The following is a 17,062-nucleotide window of genomic DNA, read 5'->3' on the forward strand; positions in this document are numbered from 1 at the left end:
GATTTGATTTCTCTCCCCAGGGTCTCTTCTGACCTCAGATTCCCATGTTGGCAAAGCTGGGTCGAGCATTTGAAAGGGCCCCTGGGTCTGTTCTGGATTTCCCCAGACCAACCCTGTCTCATCTGGAATTTGTGGCCCATCCTGGCAGCCTGATTCACTTGATCTGGATTATCTCCCATGGCCTGGATCCAGGCTCCTCTAGGTTAGGGGATTATGGGATGATACTTCAATGAAGAAAGGCTAACCCCTGTTATAGACCTCAGGTTCTGTTGTACACTGGTAAAGGCAGTGCTGTGCTGTGTCAGAGTCCAAAATGACGTCTTTGCGTCTTTTCAAAGCTGCCTTTAAAAAAAAAAAAAAGAATCAAAGATGCCTTTAAAATTAATTGGTTTCTTAACAAACTAGGAAGGCTGCAGAGCACTTTCCCCTGATCTACCCAGGGCTGCCACCTTATGGGGATCTCAGGCAATGGCAGCAGCCTTTTTTTTCAGCAGTTAACCACACTCATTTGGAACCAGTGGGGTTCTCACCTGGCTTGGGGATGTTCAGAGAGTAAAGCATTTGAAATAATTTTTACCAGAAATTTTGAGGTATTTCCCAGCAATCAGGGATCTCTAGTCTAAATGCCGGACCTTTTTCAGATGTGGTAGAAGGCATTGGTTGATCAGACGTCAGAGCGCTCTCCTTGCCTGTCTGGTTGTGAGTCTGTCCTTTTTTCTGGGGTGCCCTTTTCATCACTCCGTGATGGGTGCTTTGTCAGGTGATGTCCTTGGTGTCCTCAGTTTGTCCTGCCCTCAGGCCAAGTCACATTGGCCAGGTGTTTTATGGAAAAGAGTAACATTATACACCTGCTCACACCAGACACACGTTCTAAGTAGTTTAAAGATTTCAGTGGGAAAAATAAAACCTTAACTCTTATTAGAAAAAGCAATGAGGATATCTTTCTGATCTCAAGATAGGAAGAAAATAATTTCTTTTCCTTTTTTTTTTTGGTGACAGAGTCTCACTTTGCTGCCCTTGGTAGAGTGCTGTGGCATCATAGCTCACAGCAACCTCAAACTCTTAGACTCAAGCAATCCTCCTGCCTCAGGCTCCTGAGTAGCTGTGACTTCAGGTGCCTGCCACAATGCCAGGCCAGTTTTTCTATTTTTAGTAGAAACGGGATCTCACTCTTGCTCAGGCTGGTCTCAAACTCCTGAGCTCAGGCATGAGCCACTGAGCCCAGCCAGAAAAGAATTTCTTGAATAAAACAACCAAAGCATAAGCCATAAGGAAATGATTGATAGATTTTAGCATGCTAAAATGTGAAACTTGAGTATAACAAAAGATACTGCAAGGAAATTTAAAAACCACATATTGGGGGAAGATATTTGAGATGACTTTAATTGAAAGGATTAGTATCTGGAATTTAAAATAACTTCTACAGAGGGAAAGAAAGAAAAAAGGCAGAGAAGAAGGGAGGAAAAATTCAAAAGATATGAACAGGCAAGTCATAGAAGGGAAAATGTGTGTAATCCAAAAACACAAGGAGTGCTGCTCATTCTCCCTAGTAATTAAGAATGTAAGTTAAAAAGAGGCACTTTTTTTTTTGTTCATGAGATCGGCATTACTTTAAATCTGACCACTTCACAGTAGCTAAAGAGGTGGAAGCAACTTGTCTGTCAGCAAGTGGATGGATTAAAAAAAAATGATACATTGATATAGTGAAATATTATTCAGCCTTAAAAAGGAACAAAATTCTGACACCTGCTACAACATGGATGAACCTTGAGGACATTGTGCTAAATGAAATAAGTCAGGCACAGACAAATACTGTTCAATTCCATTTATGTGAGTTATTTAACTGAGTCACACCGACAGAAAGGAGCATGTTGGGGAAGGCTGGGGGAAGGAGAAAATAAGGAGTCCTTATTTAGTGGGTGTAGAGTTTCAGTTTTTTTTTTTTTTTTTTTTTTTTTTTTTTTTGCTGGAGCTAGGTTTGAACCCACCCGCCACCTCCCGCATATGGGGCCGGTGCCCTATTCCTTACATTCCACAGGCACTGCCCTAGAGTTTCAATTTTGCAAGATGAAAAAGTTCTGGAGATTGGTAACCGTGAACTTAAAAATGGTTAAAGTAGTTAAGAAGGTACACTTTATGTAACTGTATTTATCAAAATAAAAGTTCAAAAAAAGATCTGACTCTACAACACCTTGGCAAGGATGTGCTGGTGGCAGTAACTTTCAGACCTCCTCTGTCTACAGCTGGTGAGGGTGTAAATCTCCACTTTGGAGAGCAATTTGATATTGTCCAATAGGTGTAAAAAAAATTGCATCCCAAGACTTAGCCACTTACCTTCTGAGAGGTGAAGAGATTTGTACAGTCATGTTCACAGCAGTATTATTTATTATAGCAAAAAAAAAAAAAAAAAAAATGGAGACACCCTCAGTATATGGGGCTGGCACCCTACCCACTGAGCCACGGGCACTGCTCCCCCCCCCCCACCTTTTTAAGAAAGTTTTTAAGTGGCAGAGTGGGTCAGGATCAGTGGTCTCTCTGTGTGCCTTCCTTTTCTGCAACAGTGAGCCTTTTTACAGAACAATGAAGATCTGACTGCCAGAGGCACCTGTATATGACTTTTTAAAATGAGTTTTGTATTTTGGTGTCCTAGTAAGATTTCCCTCGGAAAGAAAAGTTCTGCTTTAAAAATAAAGGAAAAGGAAAAAATGATCGTGAAATAAGCTGGTTTCTTAACTTTTTTTCCCCCTGAGGCATTTAGTGGAGGCAGAGAAACAAGCTGATTTCTGAGACGGATTTCCTCTTAATAATCTTTAGTTTGGGGATCTAAAGCTCATCAGGTCTTGGAGGAATGAGCTCACTTTTCTTGTCTCTATGATTCTGACTTTTAAATTAAGTCTTCTCTCGCTTTACGTGTTCATTGAAGGCTGATACTGTCTCCATAGGGGTCTATTCCATAGTCCCAGGCTCAGGTAGCTCAGGGCCTCTTCTGAACAAGCCTGGTGATTCCTGGGCCGTTTTAGATGGAAGGGCCAAGCTAGCTTTTCTGGTTCAGTCCCGTCATTTGAGAAATCAGGAAACTGAAACCAGAGAGGTGGAATGACTCACCCAAGGGCTCAGATCCCCTGAGGTGCTTAGCAGAAGTCAGCAGACTTCCGCACAACCTCTCAACTCATCCTCTGGGGGGTTTTAACACTCTTGCTCAAAAATCTCCCATGATCTCCATCTCATCCAGATACAGTCTTAGCTGTGTGTCCACGTCTTCAAGCCTCCTTTTGAATCCACTCTCCCCTGGGCATTGGGCTCCAGCTCTCCTGCTGTACATTTCTCTGTGTCCCTGGAATCCATCGGGTGGCTCAGGACCTGTAGCCGTGCTCCCTCTCATGCCGGTGTGCTCTTGCATCTGCTCTTCGTTCTTAGAGAGGCCTCCCCAGGCCTTCTCTCAGCTGTTCGCTCTGCTGGTTACAAGTCTCCAGCCCATTATTCTATTTTATTAGTTATTTATTTTCTTGATAGTCCTTATGCTCTGAAATGAGGTTCTTTGGTCTGTGTGTTCACATCTTCCCATTAGGATAAATGGTCCACAGGACAGTATGCTTCTGTCCCGTCCAGTATGACCCGTACCTAGAATGTACCCCAACCCCATCTCTAGGTTCTGTGATTTGCTGAAAGGACTTACAAACTCAGTATATGATCATACTAAGTGGTTAAAATGTATTATAACAAAAGAACACAGAACAGGATCAGCAAAGGAGGAAAAGGCACATGGGTGAAGTCCAGAGAAGCCAGCCATAGGTTTCCAAGAGTCCCCTCCCAGTGGCCCCCAAACAGGACACACTAGTTCTTCCAGCCTGGGACCTATTAGAGACTCAGTCAGTGCCCAGGCTTTCTACATGGGGCTGATCGTATAGGTACCTTCTGCCGAGCAGGGACCTGTTGGCACAGAGAACTGTTTGCCATTCAGGTTACCTAGTGTGTGGGTAACCTAAGAATGCAAGTACCCAACATGTTTAGACACCAGTTGAGGGTCAACCTTGCAGGCAAACCTTTCTAAGGATGGAAATCTTAGGCCCGCTGTGTTAACTGTTCTCTGCAAAAAACCTTAATAAATACTAGTGAATCAGCTTGGTATGACTGCAGGGCCTCTAGAATTGGATCTTGAAACTCTCAAAGTCCGTAGGGTAACCCCTTCCCATGTCCTGTTCCTGAGAGGAGTGAGAATTGTGAGGTCTGTCCCCACTCCCTGGACCCCTGGCAAGTGGGACTGTCTGTGGTCCCCAGGTGTTAAAGCACAACGGGTCATCTGAGATTCTCAACAAGCTGTACGACACGGCCATGGACAAGCTAGAAGTGGTTAAGAAGGACTATGACGCCCTGCGGAAGCGGTACAGTGAAAAGGTAGCCATCCACAACTCGGACCTGAGCCGCCTGGAGCAGCTGGGGGAGGAGAACCAGAGGCTGGTGAAGCAGACGGAAATGCTGACCCAGCAGAGGGACACGGCCATCCAGCTGCAGCACCAGTGTGCCCTGTCCCTGCGGAGGTAGGAGTGAGGCGTGGGTGCCCAGCCACTGCCTGGGGACTTAAATAGCACAGGTTGTTGTGCTTTTTCAGTCACAAAAACCTTCTGTTTGGGAAATCCTTAACTGATATCGCATATGACTTGGGAGTTGTGGCCCTTTTCCTGCATCTGAACACTCTCAATGTGTTCTGGGCATTGTGTTTCTTAGGGTCTCTGTCTGAGCCACTCCCTTGGTGGCGGTCACCCATCTAGCAAATGAGAACAGTAATTGTCCAGGGCATGGTGTTTTTTATAGTTGAATTTCTTTCTTTTTTTTTTTTTTGAGACAGAGCCTCAAGCTGTCACCCTGGGTTGAGTGCCCAGGCATCATATCTCAGAGCAACCTCCAACTCCTGGGCTCAAGCGAATTCTCTTGCCTCTGCCTCCCAAGTAGCTGGGACTACAGGCACCCGCCACAATGCCTGGCTATTTTTTGGTTGCAGCCATCATTGCTGTTTGGCGGGCCTGGGCTGGATTTGAACCTGCCAGCTTAGGTGTATGTGGCTGGCGCCTTAGCCGCTTGAGCCACAGGCGCCGAGCCTGTAGTTGAATTTCTCATCAAGGAATATCATCTTTAGAGAGGTGATATCTTCCCTCAAACTTTGTTGCATGGAACTCTCACTAGTTCTTCAGAGTGTCCATCAACTTCACATGAAAAATATTGTCTGGGCATCAATAGTTTAGGAATTGCTGAGTTGAATCCAGACAAGTGTTTGTTGCCTTCATTGTGGTGCTGTGTACCATATAGAGTTTCCCAAACCTAAGTCATGAGAGCAGGCATACTTTTTTTTTTTTGTAATAGAGCTCCATGTAGGAACACACTTTGAGAAACTGCTCCAGAGTGGCACACTTTAATTTGCAGGTGTTGCCTGTGTGGAAGGTGCCTCCTGGTCTGGAAGGACTGATCATGCGACCTTGGGCTGGTTGCCCAAGTCACAAGGCCATACTATCTGTGTGTGCAAAATGAGGCAGTCAGACTCAATGATCATTAAGGTCACCTTTATCTCTCATATTCTGTGATCCTGGCATTGGTTTTTATTATTTATTTATTTATTTATTTTATTTATTTTAATGTGGCTTGACTGTGGGAGAAATGCACTGTTAATTTCTAGTGGAGCAGAAGGCATGAAGTCCTCAACTTCTGGTATTTGTAAAAGGCTGAGAAAAATTCCAGGTCTGGGAGCACTGGTACTCCGTGACTTTTCTCTCCTGAGATGCAGAGAATGACCTCACTCGAAACTTCATGCTTGACTGTCCAGCACAACGGAGCTGGCAGGAGGCGGTAGAGCAGCTGACAGCTGATGGAGCAGGGCCTCCGTCCTTCTCATACCCCGCCGCCTTTCCCCCTAGGTTTGAGGCAATCCACCATGAGCTTAACAAGGCCACAGCCCAGAACAAGGATCTGCAGTGGGAGATGGAGCTACTGCAATCAGAGCTGACAGAGCTGAGGACCACACAGGTGAAGACAGCGAAGGAGTCAGAGAAGTACCGGGAGGAGCGAGACGCCGTGTACAGCGAGTACAAGCTCATCATGAGCGAGCGCGACCAGGTCATCTCTGAGCTGGATAAGCTACAGACTGAGGTGGAGCTGGCCGAGTCCAAGCTCAAGAGCAGCACGTCTGAGAAGAAGGCGGCCAACAAGGAGATGGAGGCGCTGCGGCAGGTAGGCGGCTGGGCGGCCAGGGTGGCGGGCTGCAGATTGCACACATCTGGATTAGAAGTCCCAAATGGCAGCAAAGGGCTTCTTGTTTGAGGCCTAAGTGCTGGCTGGGTTATCAGGCATGGCCCTGGTGACTCCTGACCTCTTCATGCCCAGTGCTCAGCTCTTGGCTGGCTTGTAGGGGACAAGGGAAAAGAGGAGTCCAGCCATAGTCCTAACAAGCTGGATCTCATAGACCAGAAGGAGTCAGATCACACGCGCAGACACTGTCATGCAGTTGAGTAATTGCAGATGATTCTCAAGCAGAAAGTCACCATAGGTCGAGGACTTGCTCATTATGACGTAAGATCCCAAGGCCAAGTTCCCAGAACCATAGCCATGTTAGGCCTCGCCAGTCTGGAAGAAGAGAGGGGCTCTTTTCTTCCAGCTGTATGAATCTGGCCAAGTCTGCTCTTTAAGGGGGGGTTCCTGGGCTCCTTCTGGGAAGATGTCCTTCTCCTAAAGTCTTATGACATCTCCTAAAGTCTTATTCCCTGCGAGTGCCTCCAGGGCCGGGGGCTCTGGGATGTTCAGTGGCACCAGGATTGGGCCACTTAGCTCAACTTCTGGGGCTCAGTGTGGATTCTCTGCATCCTTCCCACTTGGTTTCTTCCCCCTCTTCACTGATGCTCCTCGCCCACATCCAGGTGTGTTCTATGGGCTCACGCAGGTCTGTGGAGGGGCCTTTCCTGTCCTCTCATTCGGTGTTGCAGCTCTGATTAGGGCCTTTGACGTCATCGCAGCAGATTTCGCCCCCCACCAATGAAAATAGTTCTTTGTTCACATGTCTCTATTCTGTTGCTTTTCTGTGTAGGACAGTTAGAATGAGTTTCCAAAGTGGTCTGTGAGAAGTGAAAGGCCAGGCAAACTGCAGGGATGCTGTGTGTCAGCTTACTACAGCTGGGCTATGCTGGCCAGGCACACAGCGGGCTGACTCTTGAACAACAGTGACTCCTCTTTATGCCCAGGCAGTGCTAGGGAGTTTGGGGAATGCAAAGGACATGGGATGGGCACTGTGCTGGGAGACTGAGCCCTTCTCAGGTGACTTCTTACCTCCCTGGGCCTCATTGTCTTCCTCTGAGGAAAAATGGAAATAACAGTATCTGCCTCACAGGGTGCTTGTGATCAAGTGATCTCATACAGAGAGCATGGTTAGCACGATGTCCACACCAACCAGGAAGGGCTCGAGTCTTTGTTATCAAGATCATTGTCAGGCCCATCTGAGTCTTACTGCACCATTAGGATTAGGGCAGGCACTATGCAACTTGTTGTAGGTAGTAGTTGGTTAAACAATGTCCATTTTCATATAGAGAGGACAAAGGCTTCTCCAGACCTTTGAGGTGAAAGCCAACGTGAAGAGAAATATTTACCCTGATGACATTTTATTATTTTTTAATTGAATTTTTTTTTTATTGATACAGAGTCTCACTTTGTCGCCCTCGGTAGAGTGCTGTCATGTCATAGCTCACAGCAACCTCCAACTCTTGGGCTCAAGTGATTCTCTTGCTTCACTCTCCCTAGTGGCCAGGACTACAGGCACCTGCCATAACACCCGGCTATTTTTGTTGTTTAGCAGGCCCAGGCCCATTTCGAACCCACCAGCCCTGGTGTATGTGGCTGGCGTCCTAACCACTGAGCACAGATGCTGAGCTGCTTTTTTTTTTTTTAATTTATTGTTGGGGATTCAATGAGGGTACAAGAAACCAGGTTACACTGATTGCATTTGTTAGGTAAAGACCCTCTTACAATCGTGTCTTGCCCCCAAAAGTTGTGGCACACATCAATACCCCACCCCCTCAGTCCTTCCTTCTCTGTGCTTTTCCCTACCCCACCCTCCTTTCTCTCTCTGTGCTGAGCCATTTTTATTTTTATTTATTTATTTATTTATTTGAGACAGAGTCTCACCATGTTGCTCTTGGTAGAGTGCCATGGTGTCACAGCTTATAACAACCTCAAACTCCTGGGCTCGAGTGATTCTCTTGAGCCTCCCAAGTAGCTGGGACTACAGGCACCCGCCCCAATGCCCAGCCATTTTTTTTGTTGCAGTTGTCATTGTTGTTTAGCTGACCTGGGCTGGGTTCCAACCCACCACCCTTGGTGTATGTAGCTGACACCATAACCACTGTGCTACGGGTGCTGAGTCTTTTTTATTTTTTTTTGAGACAGACTCTGACTCTGTCATTCTGGGTAGAGTGATAGTGTGATAACTCACAGCAACCTCAAACTCTTGGGCTCAAGTAATCCTCTTGCCCCAGCTTCCCAAGTAGCTAGGACTACAGGTGCCTGCCATAACACCTTGATGATTTTTTTCTGTTTTTAGTAGAGATGGGGTCTCATTCTTGTTCAGGCTTGTCTCAAACTCCTGAGCTCAAGCAGTCACCCACTTTGGCATTACAGGCGTGAGCCACCATGCCCAGCCCCTGATGAAATTTTTGAAAAGAACCATTATGGGAAGAAATTTTTAGTGAGTAAAGATAATCTGCCAAAACTTGGTAATTGTCCTAGAAAGGCCATCACTTATTTTTACATCCTGGTGTCTGAGTGTATAATTCTCTGTATCAAGTAAGAAAAACATAGCAATGAGGAAAGAAAACTTTGCAAAGGACTGATGTGTAGATAGCTACACTGAAAGGCCATGGGATGTCCCACACAGAAAAGGTGAGCCTGGGGTAGGGCAGCGATTTTTGAAGCTTGATTAACTTTGTAGACTCTGTAGAAATGAGGAAGGCACAGAGAAGTGCGAGGAACCCCTGAGTTCCCCAGGGTGCTGGCATCCAGTGATGAGACGCCAATGCCTGACGTCTGAGTGCTCAGGCGTGCCCTTCAGCCTGCAGCCCGGTTCCAGCCTCCACAGGGGGGTATTGGCCAGGCGTCAAGTCTGCTTGTCAGCTGAGGCAGGAATCTTTTCCAGGCTGTGTTCCGAGTCAGCAGGCAAGAGAGGAAAATCCCTGCACCTCCCTGGCAGCGTCCAGAGTAGAAACCCTCAATTCCTTAAGTTGGTCTGGCCTCATGCACAAGACCACTGTCCACCACAGGAGGAGGCCAGGCCTGACCCTGGCATCATGACTCAAAGTGCTCTGGGGACTGAGTACACGCTGTCCAGCTGCTGCCTGTCCGGTCAGCCGGGGTGGGCCTCTCATCTGGCTTTGCTCCCCAGTTGCTGACCAGTTTTTATTCTGCTTAACCGATATGGGCTTTTTGTTTCTGAAGTTGTGCTTCCACTCTCCTGCCTTCTATCCACACTTCTCTCTTCATTTCCCCTTTTTCCTCTCAGTGCCCTTTCCTCTTTCTTTGAACTTCTGAGTGGTTGCAGGAAACAGGGATCAAGTGGTGGCCCTAGGAGGTTCAGGGGTCCTCTCAGGGTCTTTCCCTTAATTGGGATGCCAGATTGACTCTATTCTCCCCACCCCCCAGAGTGCGTATGTCCTCAGGAGCTTCCCTCACAAGGCCCCGCTTTTTGCCTGTGACCCTCAGCTGACCTGTCCAGTGAAGGCCGATTGCTCTCAGGAGGTTGGAGGGATGGGGACCTGGGGCACAGGTGGGCCACTGCCCTGTCACAGAGGTTCTCCCAGGTTCTGGCTCTCTCCCCCAGACCCCGCTGACTGCACCCTGTCCCATAGATGGCCCAGCACCGTCACTCTGGCCAGCAGCAACTTCCCACACCCCTACCTTCCTGCTGCCCCGAGTGCAGTGGCATGTCCAGCTGCAAGTCCTGCTTGAGGGGCTGATCTCGGCTGTGCTGGACCAAGCAATGTGTGGTAGAGGCCAAGGCAAGGCAATAGGATGGTGCCTCCAGAACTCAAAGGCAGCTGCTGCCGTGACAGAAGTGACAGGTGCCAGCACCTGAAAGCCATCTCCTCAGTGCACAGCCACCATGCCCAGTGGGACTCTTGAGTGTGCTTTGGCTCCTTGGGTGGTTTGCTGCCAGCCCATAGGCCTTGGTCACTTTCATGCCTCGGCAGGCAAAGTGTCTTATGAAAGCCACCCAGGACTATGATCTAGGGCTGAGGGCAACATGGTGGAGAGAAAGAAGTGGGGGATTGTGAGCCCGCCCTCCCTAATGGGTGGGCCCTTGGGCATGTCACTTCCTAGATCCTGAGTTTTCCCATCAGTGTGGTTAGAGTTGGAGAGGAAAACCACTTGGGTCTTCTTGGCCCCCACTTCTACCATTCTTTTAAAATACCCCATTTCTCTCTCCCTGCTCACTAAAACTGTGGTACTTCTTGTGTTTCTCATAAGGAAACAGTATTTTGGGGGTGAATTAATTTTGGGGCCCAACAATGACACCCCGAGGGAGGCAGGGGACATGTGGGAGGGTGCGTGTGCCTGGGTGCCATGCTGAACAATGCCAACCTCTCGTCCTGTCACCCCCTGTGGTCCTCTGCTCAAATTGTTATCCAGAGCAAAATAGAAAATCCTTTCAGGGGAAGAAAGTATTAACATATTTCAGATATATTAAAATGTTGAATATAAATCCTGTAGCTCAGTGAGTAGGGCGCCGGCCCCATATGCCGAGGGTGGCGGGTTCAAACCCAGCCCCGGCCAAACGGCAACAAAAAATAGCCGGGCGTTGTGGCGGGCGCCTGTAGTCCCAGCTGCTCGGGAGGCTGAGGCAAGAGAATCGCGTAAGCCCAAGAGTTAGAGGTTGCTGTGAGCCGTGTGAGGCCACGGCACTACCCGAGGGCGGTACAGTGAAACTCTGTCTCTACAAAAAAAAAAAAAAAAAAATTATTTTTTATTTATCTTTTGTACATAGATCATAAATATATTTATGCCATTTTCAATGTGTTGATTATTTGTACAAATTGGAGTGCTTACATCATACTAATCAACATAGCTTTTACTCATTTACCCAATTATAGCATTATTTGTGTTCTACACATGATAGATCCAACTTGTACTTGCAATGTGCTCCATTGGCTTCCAGGACAGGTAATCAGTCTCAGTGTCTCTGCTGTCACACTTCTGTTTTACTTATTTGGAAAGCCATCAGGCTAGAGCAGGAGTTTTGTCATTCATCATATCTGTGTGTTTTCTGAGGATTATGGAGACATGGGGGACTTTTTACGGGAGTGCTTCTAAGGGTTTGACTTGAGATTTTGGTGGAGCATCTTACCCTCTAGGAAGGTGCCAAGATGTACACGCTTCAGATTTCAGCTTTTTAAGTGAACTGGGATGTACAGTACTTCCCCTGCAAAAGTGCTGGTGTAGTTTCATCTTTATTTTTATTTAACTTTTTTTTTTTTGCACCTCACTGTGTCGCCCTTGGTAAAGGGCCGTGGCGTCACAGCTCACAGCAACCTCAAACTATTTCTCTTGCCTCAGCTTCCCAAGTAGCTGGGACTATAGGCACCTGCCACATGCCTGGCTATTTTTTTGTTGTAGTTGTCATTGTTGTTTTAGCAGGCCCGGGCCTGGTTTGAACCTGCCAGCCCCAGGGCATGTGGCTGGCACCATAACCACTGAGCAAGGGGTGCTGAACCAGTTTCATCTTTAAAAGTAACCTGGTATGCCAGAATAACGAAATCGGTTTTACAAATACAGATGGGGAGACCTTACTGTGATGGTGGCCGTGGGGTGTGTGGTCACTAGGGATATGGGTGCAGAGGGGTGCTGGGTTGTCCCTTCCTTCAACCCAGTTCCCTCGAGCTTCAGCCTGACCCTGCACTGGTGGGAGTTGCTTCAGAGGCTCAGTGACATATCCCCCCGCCCTCCCCGCCCCCCCCACCCCCGGTCTCCTGCCTGCCCCTTACCCCTGCCAGATCAAAGACTCAGTGACAATGGATGCCGGGAGAGCCAACAAGGAGGTTGAAATTCTTCGAAAGCAGTGTAAGGCTCTGTGCCAAGAGCTGAAGGAAGCCCTCCAGGAGGCGGATGTGGCCAAGTGCCGGCGTGACTGGGCCTTCCAAGAGCGAGACAAAATCGTGGCAGAACGTGACAGCATCCGGTATGGTATGCCCTGGGGCTTGAGTCTCCCCTGGCTGCACTAAGGTCTGCGGGGAGGGTCAGAATCATTTATCATGTGTCCAAGTAAGGTGAGAGGGACCCAAGTCTCTTCCTTCTCAGCCCTAGAGGTTGCCCTACCGTCACTTCCTAGTTTTGGAATTTTCTGTATGCTCTTTTTCCCGTTTGACTTGGCCCTGGATGTCCCAAGCGTGCGCTGTGTCCAAATGAGACCCTTTGAAGTGGCTCAATGCCAGCCTTTTGTCTGTGAGGGCTTTGGGTGAGACTAGCACATCAGAAATCCTTTGTTCCCCCTGTATTCCCTGGTGCCTGCTGTGTGCTGGGGTTTTAGATCCCTGAGCAGGGAAACCTTGGGAGAGGCTCCCCAATGCATGTGATGCTAGTTAGGGTCTGGCAGCTTGGCCAGGGCAGAAGGTGCATGAATGTGAATTAGAGCTTCCTCACCAGGGCTGTGCTAGGGAACTCAGGGCATCTGGGTGTAGGGCAGTCTCCCAGAGAGCCTAGAGGCATGAGTGGGCGTTTCCAGGTGGAGAAGGGAGAAAGTGTTGCAGATGGAGGGGACCGGTGTGGTTTATTCAGGGTGGGATGTGGGTGAGTCACAGGTAGGGCAGGTGTCAGGGCCTCCATGGGGAAGCCAGGCACTGTGACTATCCTTGGCTGGGGCAGTGGTGGCAGGATAATAACTTGGTCATTAAGGGGTTTCTGAACTATCCCTTGTAACTCTTCAGGGAAGAGCCCAACATCACTGGGGGCTGATCAGGAAATAGGGGTGGCCAAATGTGGGGCATTGAGGTCCTGCCAACGGAGAGCGGCTTGGTGCCTGGTGCAGTGGAGGGAGAGGCCCACTGGGTGCTCTGTCTGCTCCTGCTCTGACTCATTACATGGCGTCTCCAGGGGCAGGCTTGAGCTGGGTTCTGATTCTGGCAGGGGACATTTGGGGCTGTGGAGAGGTAGGAACCAGCTCTCTGGGTATATCCAACTCTGGAGGTGGCACAGAGCAAGGCCCCTCTGCTACCAGCTCATCTGTCCACATATCCTCCAAGGTCCTTTTCTGTAGAGTCTCACCAGTTGTGGACCTTGCACTGCACAGAGCTCAGGGCTGCAGAGATGTATGAGGATTGGCCGCTACCTGACCAGGGCTCCAGCCTGATCATGGGGAGAAGGCATGGCTCGAGAAAGCCCTCCCTGAGGGTAGTTATGAGATGTGTGGAAGGTGCGGGGGCGCTTCCTGTGGGGGAAATCTCTCCTGCCCCTGACCAGCTTCAGAATAGGGAGTATATACAGAGGGTGGTCCTTCACCCAGGAATATGGAGAGTGCACCTGGAGTTTGGGAACCCGAAGCTAGTTCCCCCAGTGACCCCTTCAGAGTCTTCAGTGTTCTCTGGGTTGTGTGATAGATAGGCCTGGCTTGGCTGGTCTCACCCCCCAAACCCAGAGTGTTCTTTTGTGCATCTGGATGAGATGGGGACCTGCAGGTGTTTGGGAAGGGGGTTTCCAGGCTGTCTGTGCAGACCAAGAGCCTGAGTGCTCCTCCTGTGCATCTGGATGAGTTGGGAACCTACAGGTGCTTTGGGATGGGGGCTGCCAGGCTGTCTATACAGACCAGAGCCTGAGTGTTCCTTCTGTGCGTCTGGATGAGTTGGGGACCGGTAGGTGTTTGGGTGTGGGGGTTGCCAGGCTGTCCATGCAGATCAGGCGCCCCCTGTGCTCCTGCCCCACCCCTAGAGGTTACCCTGCTCTCTACCCCTCTAGGACACTGTGCGATAACCTGCGGCGGGAGCGGGACCGGGCAGTGAGTGAGCTGGCCGAGGCCCTGCGCAGCCTGGATGATACTCGCAAGCAGAAGAACGAAACCAGCCGGGAGCTTAAGGAGCTCAAGTAGGCCTGGGTGGGCGTGTGCCAGGGAGCCCTGAATGCTGTGGCAGGGGCTTATTCCTGTGTGCAGACCTGGCTCTTGTCCTTCATGCTGCCTTGTTCTGTCAGTCTATAGAGTGGTCCTAATGCCGTCTCCATGTTGCGTTACTTAGAAATTCTTAGACCAGAAATTCTTACACGATGGGCTTTGGTGACTCCATGGAGACAGGGCAGGCACCAGGTGCCAGGCTGCCAGGCAGTCCATCTGGGGACAGGCATGCATGTATTATCAATTTATTCATTCCCTGCTTCATTCATTTATCCACTCAAGGACAATTTCTTTTTCTTTTCTTTTCTTTTTTTTTTTTTTTTTTTTTTGAGTCAGAGTCCAGTATGTCACCCTGGGTAGAGTGCCCTGGCATCACAGCTCACAGCAACCTCAAAGTCTTGAGCTCAAGGGATTCTTTTGCCTCCCAAGTAGCTGGGACTACAGGTGCCCACCACAATGCCTGGCATTTTTTGTTGTTGTTGTAGCCAGCCCTGGTGTATGTGGCCAGCGCCATAACTACTGAGCTACGGGCGCTGAGCCACCACTCAAGGATGATTTATCAGGTACCCATTCTGTTTGGGCCGGCCTCCACGAGAGGCACCCGGAACACAATACTGAACAAGCAGACCAAGTGCCTGCCCTCCTGGGGCTCATGGTGCGCAGCAAGGGAGACAGACCAGGTGTAGGTCCATCAAAGAGATAAATCCGGAAATGGACAGAATGACAGCGGGTTGTTCTTCAGTGTTTTGAAGGCAGTTGTGACTCCCACTCAGCAGTCTGTGTTACCTTGTCATTTGGAAGGCTGCTTAGGGTATCAGGCAGCCTCTCTTGGTTATGACACTAGGGTGTCATTTAACATTTGATGGCCTTTAGTGGTGATTGAAATTATAAAGATCAGGGTTTAAAAGTAGAAATTGGCAGAGCTCAGGAACCATCTCCATAGTCCAGAGCCAGACTCTAGCTGGGAAGCAGTGGCTCTCCATCCACTGTGATATGATATTGCCTAAACTAATAGGGTGGCGATCTCTCTCTGTCACACACACACACACACACACACACACACACACACAGATGCTTCTCACGGAGCAGCGAGAAACATCTGTGTGTATGTGTGAGAGAGAGAATGCGACTGCGCAAGCTTCACACACTTGAGCAATGTTGTCTAGAAGGGCGTATAGCTGCCCTTCCTCCTCCTTCACTAAACTCCCAGCAAGATTAACAGCTTTGTTTATTAAATAAAAATTCAGATCCTTTGGAGCTTGAGTGCTCAAAGGAATACCTAGGAGTTAAGAGGTCTCCTAGGGACCCACCTTGTGTCTAGCAAGTGATGGAATCAAGGGATCCCTTTTAAGGGAAAGTCTAGAACCTCTGGGGCTTGAGCCTTGGAGGTTTTGCATCTTAACTTCATTTTACTAGTTTGTCCTTTAACTGTGTTCGTATTTGTACTTCCTCTCTGCTAAGTTCTGTAAGTGGCAAGATGCTGTGGAAGGAGTCCGTGCTACCACCCAGCTAGCCCCTAGTCCATGGAAATGACAGCATACCCCTGTGGTGATGAGAGATGAGTGCAGTGAGGGTTGAATGCAGAGCTTCAGGCTGCACTGGCCTGTGGGGCAGTGTCCTAGGAAGGAGGCCTTAGAGCTTTGCCTTAGAGGTTGAGTAGTGTTCTAGAGCTGGCCAGTGATAGCACAGCCCAGGCAAAGGTTTGGCCCTACGAGGTTGTCTGCTTGAGCAGGAAACAAAAGTAGGTCAGAAGTGCACCAGGAGAGTGCCAGGAGCCCAGTGGCAGCGTTCATGAACTGGAAAGGCAGCCTGGGCCCTGATTTTAGAAAGGGGGGTTACATGTAAGCTATGCGGGGACGTGGCAGAGTTTGAATCTTTCAAGTTTTTTTTTTAAACATCCTCTCTATTGAGTCTTTCTCAGAGCTGAAGTTTTTAATTTTGATGAAGTCAATTTTATCAAATTTTGAGAAAATTTTAAGTGGATTAGGTTATATCTAAGAACTCTTCACCTAACTCAAAGCTTTTAAAAAATGTTTTCCTGGCGCAGTACCTGTGGCTCAAGTGGCTAAGGCGCCAGCCACATACACCTGAGCTGGCAGGTTGGAATCCAGCCCTGGCCTGCCAAACAACAATGATGGCTGCAACCAAAAAATAGCTGGGTGTTGTGGCGGGCACCTGTGGTCCCAGCTACTTGGGAGGCGGAGGCAACAGAATCGCTTAAGCCCAGGATTTGGAGGTTGCTGTGAGCTGTGATGCCATGGCAGTCTACCCAGGGGGAAAGCTTGAGGCTCTGTCTCAAAAACAAAAAGTTTTCCTGAGGGGGAGAAGAGGGTGGGATAGGGGGATTGGTGTGCTTTTACCTAATGGGCACAATGTAAGGGTATATGGCACACCTCCTGGGGGAGGGACACAACTACAGCAGGGACCTTACCTAACAGATGCAAACGTTAAAATATATTTATATATCTTCCTTCTAAAGGAAGGAAGGAAGGAAATTTATACTTAAATCTGTAACAGGTGGAGGTAATTTTTACACAAGATAAAGGATTTAGGTTGAGATTCATTTACTGATGGGTGTCCAGTTGCCAGCCTCACGAGTTAAACGGTATCCTTTCTCTGTTGAATTACTTCGGCACTTTTTATATTCATGTGGCATTCTGTCTCCCTGGCAGTACCACACAGTCTTAACTACTGTTAGCTGTATCATAAGTCATAAATTAGGTGGAATAATGCTTCCCACTTTGTTTTATTTTCAAGCTGTGCTAATTTCTTTTTGTATGAATTTTGGAATAGTCTTGTCCGTATCTACAAAGCATCTTGTTGGCTTTTTGTTTTCTTTTCTGAGACAGAGACTAGAGACTCTCTCTTTTGCCAAGCTAAAGTGCTGTGGTGTCATAGCTCACAGCGACCTTAAAGTCCTAGGCTTCAGCAATGCTCTTG

At 48.5% G+C, this 17,062-nt stretch overlaps 1 protein-coding gene across 3 annotated transcripts in view; it reads left to right on the forward strand.

Annotated features, from left to right (window-relative positions):
* DLG5 (discs large MAGUK scaffold protein 5) overlaps window positions 1–17,062 on the forward strand; it is a 142,997-nt gene that overhangs the window by 82,504 nt on the left and 43,431 nt on the right. For all 3 annotated transcript variants that reach the window (XM_053584035.1, XM_053584036.1, XM_053584037.1), the window contains 4 exons: window positions 4,279–4,538; window positions 5,907–6,219; window positions 12,018–12,202; window positions 13,972–14,097. In XM_053584035.1, the coding sequence (XP_053440010.1) occupies window positions 4,279–4,538; window positions 5,907–6,219; window positions 12,018–12,202; window positions 13,972–14,097 (884 nt within the window). The remainder of the gene's footprint in view (window positions 1–4,278; window positions 4,539–5,906; window positions 6,220–12,017; window positions 12,203–13,971; window positions 14,098–17,062) is intronic.

Source organism: Nycticebus coucang, chromosome 3, assembly GCF_027406575.1.
Source record: "Nycticebus coucang isolate mNycCou1 chromosome 3, mNycCou1.pri, whole genome shotgun sequence".
Taxonomy (NCBI): Eukaryota; Metazoa; Chordata; class Mammalia; order Primates; family Lorisidae; genus Nycticebus; species Nycticebus coucang.